Consider the following 13067-nt stretch of genomic DNA (forward strand, 5'->3'; position numbering starts at 1 on the left):
TATCTGCTTTGAATTAAGATTCAACGATGTCTGCAGAACGAATGGGTTGTCAACTATGTATGACATGACACATTGACTTTGAAAAAATATTTTGGTTATTGAACTACAGTAGGTGAAGTGGATAACGAAGTACTCCCTGTTCTAAACTGGGACTGGGTTCAACTTCACAACCGAAACTCATCCTCAAATCAATAACATTTTATTTTTAACATGCTTCGTAAACAACAGGTGTAGGCTAACATTGAAATGCTTCCTTACGGGTCCTTTTCCAACGATGCATAGTTAAAGAGAATTGAAAAAATATATAAATAGTAACACGAGGAATAACTACACAGTAAATAGCTAATAACAATTAAAAATAACATGCCCATATATAGGGAGTACCAGTACCGAGTCGATGTGCAGGGGTATGAGGTAATTGAAGTAGCTATGTACATATCGTAGGGGTAAAGTGATTAGGCAACAGAATAGACAGACAGTAGCAGCAGCGTATGTGGTGAGTGTGAGGCGTCAGTATGCATGTGTGCGTCAGTGTAAGTATGTGTGAGTTTGTGTCCAGTATGTGTGCACAGAGTCAGTGCAAGAGAGTTAGTGCAAAAAAGGGTAAATGCAGGTAGTCTGGGAAGCCATTTCATTAGCTATTTAGCAGTCTTGTTTAGCTGTCTTATGGCTTGTAGGTAGAAGCTGTTTAGGGTCCTGTTGGTTCCAGACTTGGTGCACTGGTTCCTGCTTGCCGTGCAGTAGCAGAGAACAGTCTATGGCTTGGGTGGCTGGAGTCTCACAATTTTTGGGGCCTTCCTCTGACACCGCCTGGTATAGAGGTCCTGGATGGCAGGGAGCTCTGCCCCAGTGATGTACTGGGCCGGAATCACCACCCTCTGTAGCCCCATGCGGTTGGGTGCCTTGCAGTTGCCGTACCAAGCTGTGTTGCAGCCAGTCAAGATGCTCTCAATGGTGCAGCTGTAGAACTTTGAGGATATGAGGGCCCATGCTAAATCTTTTCAGAGGGGGAAGAGGCGCTGTCATGCCCTCTTCATAACTGTTTGGGTGTGTGTGGACCATGTTAAAGGTCCTGCACAGTCATCCTATTTCCAAAGTAAAAATAGCCTTAAGGACCAAAACGTCACCCATAATATTTTTTTACGCTATTAAAATGCTCAGAATTGAAGAAATGTGGCCCTTTCTCTCATCTCTAACTATCAGGAAGTCTGAAAGAACAGGCTGAGTGGGTGGGGAGCTTATATTCATGAGCTTGCCCTTGTGGTCATTGCCAGGTAACAAGGTAAACAATGGGGCACATGTCATTCCAAGCCTAAATAGTATGCCTCAACCGATTTTCTCAGCAAAATGCTCTCATGGTCAACAGAGCTGATCATGGACTGTTGGATATCAGACAAACAGCAGGAATACGCAATTGCATTCCTATTGTTTTGTAACCAATTACAGAATACAGTTCACTGATACACTCCACAAGATTTAGTAAAGTCACCTTAGAAGCTTAGACATAAGGGAATGAAAACAGCATACAATAAGTGTACTGGACAACTTATTGGTGCATCTGCATCAGCATTATAAATGACAATATTTTCAGAATTGTATGCATTGATCAGACATTTATTTGATCATTTCCAATTGGCCAGCATAGCCAAAACATAGATCAACATGAACACTCATGAGAAATAAAGGTGAGACATTTCACATTTTAAAAAAATATTTGAGCCATAAGCCTAATATAGGCACCCGGTCACCCTACAGTGTAGCACTCATCTCCCGTCCAATGCTTGAAAAAAATTATACAAAGTAACAAAATGATTTAATAGAAAGTAAAAGTGAATTACAACCAACTACAGACATTGATGGGGAGGGGAGCGGGAGAGGAGGACTCATATACCCTGCTTCCATCAAGCAGGCTTCAAATCATCCACTTGGCTTCAGTCACCTCCAAGACTGAAGCGGGAGGCAAATGCAGCTATGGCCTCCTTGTCAGGCCTCTCACACTGGGCAGACAGGGTCCTGGGATGTACAGCTCACACAGCTTCCCTACATATGGCGCTGGATCAAGGATGACCTCATTGAAGAGGAGATTCAGGAGCCGGTCTATGTAGCCTATAACGTTTTTGAAAAGGAAAATGTATTTGTTAAATCGGTAGTGAATTTAATTTCCTTTTATTTACTGTTCTGAGTTACGATGCTATCAATTAATTGAGTGGCTTCACACCATATCCCCCCTTTGCCTTGGGAAAGCTGATTTTGTATCACAACATTTCTGCTGCGGTGGTTGCCTGGAAAGCTGTGCAGACAGTGGATGTTGAATTTTCTAAAATGTCTTTCATTACAGCTTGATGATAGTGGAAAGAAAAAAGGTGCAGCCTGTCCACCCGAAATGAAAAGCAGCCACTGCTGTCAGATGTCTTAATTCGGAAAATAGTGTAAGGTTAATTTTACACTATGGCATCGAGTCACAAAACAGTTTGCTTTTGACGGCAAGTAGCTTGCTAGCTAACAATCACACCACAGATGAAAAGTTAACCGTATCTTTGTTCATACGTTCTGGTTGAGCTAGCTACTACAAGGCCAAAGCAAGGCGTAGGCGCACATGTAATGACAGTTAAGGCAGTACATATTCAAATGAGTTAAGACGCTACCATTGGTGTATCAAATTCCAGGCTATGTGATGTTGCATAAGGCAGGAAGTAAATCCTTGGTAATGCCTGCCTCCTGAATCCAAGTGTTTAACACGGGAGGAGGGGACCAGTAACTTTATGATAAAACTTTACCAGTATATCAGCTAGTCATTTTGCATAGTTGGGTCATCCTACTTTGTACTGGTTTCATCCAAATATCATCCAATTTGATGAAAAACATGAATTTCACTGTTCAGGACCTTTAATTCCTAAGTGATGTGGACACTGAGGAACTTGAAGCTCTCGACCCGCTCCACTACAGCCAAAACAGATGTGGATTGGTTGTGCTCTACCCTCTGTTTCCTGTAGTCCACGATCAGCTCCTTTTTTATACTGACCGTGAGGGAGAGGTTGTTGTCCTGGCACCACACTGCCAGGTCTCTGACCTCCTCCCTATAGGCTGCCTCATCGTCATCGGTCCGACCACATTTGTGTCATCAACAAGCTTGATGGCGGTGTTGGGGTTGTGTGCGGTCACGCAGTCGTGGGTTAACGTGGAGTACAAAAGGGGATTAAGCGCACACCACTGAAGGGCCCGTGTTGATGATCAGCATGGCAGATGTGTTGTTGCCTCACCGCCTGGGGGCGGCCCGTCAGGATGTACAGGATCCAGTTACAAAGGGAGGTGTTCAGTCCCAGGGTGCTGAGCTTGGTAATGAGCTTTGAGGAGACTATGGTTTTGAATGCTGAGCTGTAGTCAATGAACAGCATTCTTACCTGGTATTCCTTTTGTCCAGGTGGGTGAGGGCATTGTGGAGTGCAATAGAGATTACGTCATCTGTGGGTCTGTTGGGGCAGTATGGGGGAAATTCAGACCTGAGTAAGCATGCATAAATGGAATGGAATTCCCCTTTTATGCACTTTTCTCTCTATGCGTATTCTGACCTTGAACTTAAGCATGAGAATAGCATGCTATTCACCCACTATTTATTTGGGGTGGAGATCGAACAAAGAAGGTGTTGTGGAAGTGTCTACAGCTATTCCGTATTCTGACCTTAACTTAATTCCCTAATAATTACACTACTTTTACACGTGAGGAAACAAATGAATAAGGTCTAGCGAAGGTCTACTGTTTGGATAACAGAATTGTAAATATCAATTACACTTGTTTTAGATCTATTTCTTATAATCGCTGGAGACAAATGTGAAACCAGTCATATGGCAGCAAACTGAAGCATATCAACTTTCCCACAGTAAAGTTTATGAAATGCTGTGTCATTATGCAGGATTTAAATTTGTACGGCCTTTTAACTTGCAGGGATGGGCACTCTCGAATGTCTTAATTATAGGCTACCCTGACTTTTTCGGTTTCCTATTTCTATCATGTTAAATATTAGCCACTATCATTATCGACCGTCAGTAAGCCTAATAACCACACGTATTCAACTTCCAATTTGCTGTTAGTTCCCTTTAGGTGGTATAACCTACATTAACATTCCATGTACCTTCATTTGCTTCCTCTAAACGCCGTCACAGCCGTGTGGTTGTTGCGGAGGGTCATTAGTAACAGTTGATAATATAAAAATACATGTATACTAATTAAATCGTTACCGCGCGGAGCACAGACTAAGCCATAACCATTTGAATGCGACGCATGACGCGATAATTGGCCATGTCATCACACAATTACATGATTAATGCAGGCAAAAGACGAGGATATAGCCTATTATTGTACACTATTCTCTCTATTATAATTATACTAATCTTCCAACATTACCATGGGTTGAAGAACTGAATGTGGCAATTTTTAGAATGAATCAAACCACTGATTTTTCTTTATTTCGTGCATAAAGGCACTCCAACCTGTTTATGATTCATAAATACTTTCCTAAACCTAAATAATCTACAAGTATTTTTTTTATCTATTGGGATCAATTGGTGCTGAAACAGAGACGAATATGCAGATATTTAGATGTATTTCTTTCATTGATCCCTAATATTCTGAACCCGTTCTCTCTATATAGTCTAGTGAATCTGTCGAAAAATTTAAACAAACAAAAAATACACCGTATTTAAAGGGATGGCTTAAGATAAAATGTACTGAAAACCCTACAGAATGAAAACGCCACGAGAAAATCGGTTGGCCAGAAAGTGGGAGGGTTTTCAGGGGTTGAATGAAATTTCAGAGCGCGCAAGGTAACCACACCTGCAGAGCGCGTTACGTGACTGAATAAGGTAAGTCTGAATACCAAATACTGAGAAGTGCATAGGAAATGTCTGAATCGGCACTTTTGCGAATTGGAGTTGATCCAGGGTGTCTGTTAGGCAGGTTACCTTGGCCTACTTGGGCACCGGGACTATGGTGGTCAGCTTGAAACAAGTTGGCATTACAGACCGGGTCAGGGATAGGTTGAAAATGTCATTGAAGACACTTGCCAGCTGGTCAGCGCATTCTCCGAGGACACGTTCTGGTATTCCGTCTGGCCCCGCGGCCTTGCGAATGTTAACCTGTTCAAAGGTCTTACTCACCTCGGCTACAGAGAGCGAAATCACAATCTTCCGGAACAGCTGGTGCTCTCATGCATGCTTCAGTGTTGCTCGCCTCAAAGCGAGCATGGAAGGCATTTAGCTCGTCTGGTAGGCTTGCGTCGCTGGGCAGCTCGCGGCTGGGTTTCCCTTTGTAATCTGTGATAGTTTACAAGCCCTGCCACATCTGTCGAGCGTCAGAGGCGGCGTAGTAGGATTCAATCTTAGTCCTGTATGGACGCTTTGCCCGTTTGATGGCTGGTTGTAGGTCGTACCAGGATTTCTTATAAGCATCTGGATTAGTGTTCCGCCCCTTAAAAAGTGGCAGCTCTAGCCTTTAGCTCAGTGTGGATGTTGCCTGCAATCCATGGCTTCTGGTTGGGGTATGTACATACGCTCACTGTGGGGACCTCGTCGTCTATGCACTTATTAATGAAGCTGGTGACTGACGTGGTAAATTACTCATTGTTATCAGATGAATCGCGGAACATATTCCAGTCTGTGCTGAGAAACAGTCCTGTAACTTATCATCCGCTTCATTGGACCACTTCGTATTGAGGGCGTCACTGGTACTTCCTGATTTAATTTTTGCTTGGAAGCTATAGTTATGGTCTGATTTGCCAAATGGAGGGCCTTGTATGCGTTTCTGTGTGTGGAGTAAAAGTGATCTAGAGTTCTGTCGCCTCTAGTTAGACAGGTGACATGCTGGTAAAAATGAGGTAAAACAGATTTCAATTTCCCTGTATTAAAATCTCCGGAAACGAGAAACGCCGCCTCTGGGTGTGCATTTTTTTGTTTGCTTATGGATCTATAGAGCCTGTTGAGTGCAGTATTCGTGCCAGCATCGGTTTGTGTTCGTAAGTAGATGGCTACTAAAAATATAGATGAAAACTCTTGGTAAATAGAATACCTCATGATAAGCTGCAGACCATACTAACTCAGGCGAGCAACAACTTGAGACTTACTTAATATTAGAGATTGTGCACCAGCTGTTGTTAACAAAGAGAGACACCCTTATTACCTTAGTCTTACCCGAGTCTGCCATGCGGTCTTGACGATGCATAGAAAAACCAGCAAGATGTATATTATCCATGTCCTCGTTTAGACACAACTGAGAAACAGAATATTACAGTTTTTCAGGTACCATTGATATGATAGTCTCGAACAGAGCTCATCCAGTTTGTTCTCCGGTGACTGCTCGTTTTCCAATAGAACAGAGGGCAATGGTGGTCTATTTGCTCACTGATGTAGTCACATCAGGATGTCGCCTCGCCTGCCTCTCTTTCGCTGCCGCTTCCTCTTTCGAGTCCCGGGGATAAGGGCCTGGTCCGAAGTAAGCAGAACATCCAGAGCTGCAGACTCGTTGAAATATACATTTTCATCCAAATCGAGGTTAGTGATCGCTGCTCTGGTGTCCAGAAGCTGTTTTCGGTCATAGGAAATGGCGGAGACATTATGTACAAAAACAGTTAAGATCAACGTAAAATCACTCACAAAATAGCAAAATTGGTCAGGAGTCTGTAAGAAGGCTACTATCCATTGCAGCGCAACCTTATAAAAACAAATATCCCTTTTACAGTGCACATGACAGCTGACAGCCAACCTTTCGCAATGCTGTCATAAGCATGTTATGTCACAAATCTTGCCTTTTCATAACAGTCGGTCTAGTGTATGAGAATGTTGAAAGGATACTTTTACAGCCATGAGCGACCAAGCTTTCAAGCTTACCTATGAGGTGTGTGAAGGTTGTTAACGTAATTCAAATAGCCTAACCAGGATTCTTCTTCTCAGCCTCAGCCAGTAAAAGCAATACCAACAAAAAGAGTTGAAGAATGCAATGATCATGATTACCTCATACCAAATATGAAAAGTTTGAGTGTCACAGAAACGTGCAAATTGAAAACAATTTAAGGCAAGTTCTTAGCTAACCTAAGGCACGGACAGAATGGTAGGATTGTCGAGTGTCTACCGTTTGAGTACTTAGCACTAGAGATGTGCCGAGTAGCCGGACAAAACGAGTATCGTATTGGATATGGGCAATTTTTTGGATGCCATTATGATCCGAGTATTTAAAAAAAAAAAGTATTCGTGTCGGGGGGGGAATTATTTTTGGGTGCCAGCACACATCTTTCTCATGTCAGTCAGTCAAGTGAGGTGCTACTGGTCTAAATAACTACACTGGCTAGTTTGCCTGTCTGTAAAGAGAAGGACGGGCTGTACGTTGATCCTGCTGCTCTGATTGGATAGAGTGATGTTCTCTGTCCACTCCCTTCATAACTTCACTTCTCGGTTTCGGTCTGACCATTCAGACTGCTGCTGCCTCCTGTTAGCATGCTACTATGATAAATCAAATGGCAAGGACGTTTGCTATCAATGTGCATAATATCTAACAAGAGAGGCGGGCAAAAAGATGAAACACTGACGACGCCCATTCTGACTGAAAGCAAACTTGTCTGCCAACTGCAAATTGAGGACAGACACAGGTCAGACACACCACCAATCCCCCCCCCGTGACTCCTCATCTGCAGTTTGTTTGCTTTATAAATGTTCAGGGAGATTGGGGAAAAAATGACGGATACGACTACAAGTATGGCCATGTCGGCACACCCCTACTTAGCACCTCTGATCAGAGTGCCTGCCGTAATTTGCAAACCATGAGAGCCTTCAGTCCGGCGGGTGGTCCCTATAACTCAGACCGACAAATCGGTCTGGCACGTTTTCTCCTTTAAGTCTGTCTCAACCAGAATGTTTCACAAGCAGAGGAATGATTGCACACAGCCTATCTTGAAGTATAACTATCCCTACCCCAATAAAAGAAGTCATGGAATTCACTTTGACATTTCTTTTTGCCTGTGAGACATGATGTAGGCCTATCTGTGCAGGACAACAAAGGAAGGACAGTTGACGTGAAATAAATAACATCCACCCACCCACGGCAGCTCAAGTCAATCTGAAAAACAAATATGGAGTCTCCCATCTGGACCTAGCAGGGCCTTTAATCCTGATCAGAGACGGAGTATAAACAACACACAGTGCCTTCATATCAGCTGCGCCATCCTATTACCATATGTGACTCGTTTCAGGAAACTAGGCTTATGTCGCGCATCACTACTTCTCAGGAGAGCCATTTGAACGTAAACTTTTATTTATTTATCAAAATAGTTTTTTGGGGCAGAAATGCCTTCTGGAACGTGAACTTTCATGTGCCTTAATAACAAACTTGTATGCCATCTGTAAATACGAATAAAATGGTTAAATTACAAGCCTAGTTGGTTTAGCCACAGATAAAGACAACAACCTTTCCGCTAGCCATGATTGACTGAGATAACGAGTGGGCTGGACATGCCGAGAGATTAGTTCAGATTGGTCTGCCATGTAGCACGCTTCTGTCTATAACATGAGCAGGTCAGTATGTGTAGGTAATCCTTTCTAATGCAGCTTTTTTGAAAGATATCACGTAGAAGAACTACATAAGTGTTGATCTCCACTTTCTGGAGGACCGAGTTTTAAAAATCTGTGGAATTAGAGTATGATAGCTAAGGAGATGGATAAAATGTTGCCGTTTGTTTGCAAATATGCAGATGGGTCGAAAAGAGAACACACAGAAGGCTGTTGTATAAAACACCTGTCTCTGGATTACATCTTCAAACTAAGGGCAACCATGGCATCCGTGACAGAGAGGGAGAAGCGTCCATCCATGTATACGGGTAAGAGAGTAACTAGTTACATTTTCAGATATTTCACGTTTCTAATAGTCAGAAAGTCATTTTCATTTCAAGTTAGTGTAGTGTTAGCTAGCTAACGTTAGCTGGCTGGCTCGCTAGATAACATCACGTGTATGATCTGTGTGTAGTTATATTATTCCTATCTCAGAGACATTTGCAATTGCTAGTTATAACCTAATGTTAGCTAGCTAACATTGAACCTGGTTGGTTAGCTACCTGCAGATTCATGCAGGGTAGTAATGTTATGAGTTGGGATTACGGTTCATTGTTTAGCTAGCTAGCTAGCTACATGTCTAAACAAAAGACTCCACTACTATGCAAGTAACCATTTCAATAGAATGTTCATGATGTCACTGCAACAACTTTCAATAGACGTAGCTGGTAAATTCACTCTGGCTATCTACTGCGATTTCAGAGCACTATCGTCTGAGTGTGCCAGAGCGCAGAATAACTGACACATTTACGAACGCTCAACACCCGTTGAATATGGCCGGTGCCAGTAAACGTTGGCAAAAAAAGTGTAATTAAAATTGTTGCCATCAGCACAGTTGCAGTCACCAATGCTCTGGATAACACAAAAACAGCCTAACCAGCTCTGCTAGAGCGAGTAAAATGGTCAGTGTGAGCTGTTCTCTCATTTGTGTCTGGAAGTAGCTAGCAAGCTAGCCAACGTTAGCCAGTTAGCTTGGGTGCTTGACTGCTATTGTTAGGTCAGAATGCTCGGATCAACCCTACTCCTCCGCCAGAGCGTCCAGTGTGCGCTCTGAACGCTCCGAGAGTGAAACGCTCTGAATTTACGAACAGACAATCTGACAACACTGAGTTTACAAACGCCTAGAACGCACTCTGAGCACACTCTGGCACAAACACAATTTACGAACACACCCGTAGTATAAACCAGCCTTTAGTCTTGAAATATTTGGTTGTTTAGTACATGGCCTCACATGTGAATCCTTAAAGAGATGAGTGGGGCTAAGGCTTTACAGTGTGCGAAAGATGCTGAATGGGTGTAGACAAAGAAGAGGCCCTGTGTAGCTCAGTTGGTAGAGCATGGCGCTTGCAACGCCAGGGTTGTGGGTTCGTTTCCCACGGGGGGCCAGTATGAAAAATGTATGCACTCACTAACTGTAAGTCGCTCTGGATAAGAGCTTCTGCTAAATGACTAAAATGTAAAAGCTCTCCAGTAGGTGTACCAAAACATTCAAAGGCCATTTTCTCAAAAGTGAGGTTACAAGGTTATCAACTTTCAAAGCAGAATTACATTCCCATTGTTCCTCAACTGTAGTGCATGATATACCATTTTCTAGCTCTGAGTCTCTACTTTTATCCAATGTAAAAAAAAACAATTTAAAATGTTGCTACATAAGACCGAATCGAGCTGGTCGGTCACATATTTTTTACATGTGGGTAGGGTACTGGGTAGGGGTGACATCTGAAATGGTGCACAAACATGCTCAACATACACAGTCATCGTGACTATCTTTGTTGTCTGTGGCATTAACCAAATGTTGACTGTGTGTATTGCTTAGGTATTAAAAGTCTAAGTAAAATGAACTAGACATTTACGTCATTTAGCAGACGCTCTTATCCAGAGCGACTTACAAATAGGTGCATTCACCTTATAGACAAATGTTGACCAATGTTGTTTTTCTGTGTTATTAAAAGAGCGTCTACTTTGACATATATTTGGATGACAGTCCATAGGAGTAAAGTATCTACATCCATGCCAAACATAATTCATACAAACTGATCTGACAAATTGCAAACAAAAGTATTCTGTTACTGTCTGGACAAATAAACTGACCAGGCATACTCCAGACAACTAGCCACTTCTAAACGTTCAACACTTGAGCCAATGTCAAACGTAATTGATAGTACAACAATTTAAATCTATAGAGTGCTTTACTACCTGGCTCACAATATAGGCTACAATCGATGGCTTTCCAACAAGAACGTAGTTCGCTAGTTAGTTTGCTGTTAAAATAACTTTATCCAGAGGTTCCCTATCCCTGACTGACGTTATCGTCTGCGGGATAGTAGTTTCGTTACCCGTAAACTAACTAACGAATTACGTTCTATTCTTTGACTCGCACGCTGAATGTAAAATGGACACCCACACAGTGGCAAACCTGATTCAGTACAACCAGCATTTGGAATATCTTCATGCCATAAATGTAATGTCAGACACATTAACCAAGAACTTGTTCACATGACAAAACGCACTCAACGCTGACATTCATTAATTAGACGGGCGCAAGCGAATGATTGCCGTGTGGCTATTAGCATGCTACCATCCGCTACCAGTTAGCTTGCGCGACAGTTGAATGGCTAGCGTCCGCTTCAACAAACAATATTATACATTGAGAAAGTGATCTCACTGAGCAGATTAACACGAGGATTTACCTGTTTTGGACGGCAGTTGACTATCTTCTTTCTGCACTTGAGTGATAATAGAACTTTCCATCTAACAAATGCACAGCCCCTCAAAGTCCAATCCGTTCCCCCAATTCGACGCAGGTACTTTCAACATTCAGCTAAGATTAGCTGGTTAGCAATCACGCTTACCAACCCGTTGCGTTTGGTATCCGAAAATATTCCGATAAAAGCAGCTTCTTGGTTTTTCTCGAAGGAATTATAGCTGCCGCTATCTTTCCTAGTTCAAGCTAACCAATATGTCTTATGCGTTCAACACGAAGTTGATTAGTGTAACACTACGGTCCCCTCTGATAGCTACCTAACACTAGGAAAGACCTCGCTAATACTCCAACATGGAGAATCCAGGCGAAAAAAGCAAAACAACCAAGGAAAAGGGGGCGGTTTCAAGTTCCCCTTAATACTGATAAACAACCTCGAGTGACGATCATAATCCCCTATAAGAAAACGGAAAATATATCGGTAAAATAATTATTTATCTTGGTCCAAATGAAGAATGTGTATATGTCTGATTAATAATTGATTGTTTTAGTTTATCGGATGATGCTTTGTTTTTGCTCTTCTGAGGACTTTGGGGGCGCCTTGAAACCGCTCGTCGTCGCGGATTGGATCTCGTAGAAGTGGGAGTACCACAGGAATTCTTCTCAACTCACTTCGAGTTCGTCCTGAGCGCATTCCTGTGTTCGCAGGGTATGTGGCCTGGTTTGATGGTCATGGCTAGAAGGGATCCAGCTTTTGTGAAATTAACATCAGATTTGACTTTTCGTAGCATGTTAGGATAATTAGGTTAAGGTTAGGAAAAGGGTAAGGATTAGCTAAAATGAAGCGGGGGCGGGACGACGACGACAACTTTTGAAGTTAATTTCCCTTCTAGCAATGACCATGTTTGGTTGCGTTCCCCTGCTCAGACGTTGCACACATTAACCAATGGTTACGTGCTACGTCATCGACGGGGTCAACAACTGACAGATTACTATAACATATGATGTGGTTAGCTGATACATAGAGGACCTATCCAGACGTTGTAAGATCTGGCAGGCGTCAGCAACGCCTGGGCAGAGGCATGCGCCTATTATCGATATAGCACACGGATCACGGACAATTTGTTTGTTTAATATCCTTAGGCTATGCTTATTTAGGCTAGTTTGAAATTTAATATACATTTGATTAATTGCATATTTCAATGCTGAATACTATTCTAAATGCTATTTATATATATATACATGAAGTAGTAGACCTGTGGATGAAGCCTATGCGAAGGCCTATTGCCAAAATGATCACCTATCTGCGGCAACGGAGGACAAAGTAAAAAATTACTGCCATGTGAAATATTTGAACTGAAGACTATAAAGTCTGCAGACTTTTTTGTTTTGAACTTGTGGCAGCACTACTTGTTTGATTACAAACCACATTTTAGAATTTCATCATATAGGCTAAAATTAACCTAGCTCAACCCGTTTAGAACGGCATTCTTAGGACCATTTTTATCACCTAGTTATTTTGCTTTTGATTGATATTCTATATCAGGGTTTCCCCCAAAACCGTTTTCAATAGTTTTTTTAATGGACATAAAAGACCAGGAAATCAGCTCAAAGTAATTTTAATTTAAGAAATCTGTTCAAGTATCCCCACGCAAAAATAGACTGGCTTATGTGATCGTATCCCAATGTAATCAAGGTTGGAAATTATTCTGTTTTTGTCTGTTTGGGATTCTTGCGGTTAATTTACATGTTCTGGACCCCCGACCAACCGCTCAAGG

The 13067-nt window shown here is 42.2% G+C and overlaps 1 protein-coding gene across 3 annotated transcripts in view; it reads right to left on the bottom strand.

The window, feature by feature from the left end:
• Positions 1-11654, bottom strand: part of LOC121575144 (carboxy-terminal domain RNA polymerase II polypeptide A small phosphatase 2-like) — a 30914-nt gene extending 19260 nt beyond the window's left edge. The window contains exon 1 of one of the 3 annotated variants that reach the window (XM_041888036.2): positions 11279-11654. In XM_041888036.2, coding sequence (XP_041743970.1) covers positions 11279-11339 — 61 coding nt within the window. In that variant the 5' untranslated portion in view covers positions 11340-11654. The remainder of the gene's footprint in view (positions 1-11278) is intronic. The other 2 variants (XM_041888038.2, XM_041888037.2) reach the window with 2 other exon arrangements.
• Positions 11655-13067: the final 1413 nt, after the last annotated feature.

The sequence above is a fragment of the Coregonus clupeaformis genome, chromosome 10 (assembly GCF_020615455.1).
Source record: "Coregonus clupeaformis isolate EN_2021a chromosome 10, ASM2061545v1, whole genome shotgun sequence".
Classification (NCBI taxonomy): Eukaryota; Metazoa; Chordata; class Actinopteri; order Salmoniformes; family Salmonidae; genus Coregonus; species Coregonus clupeaformis.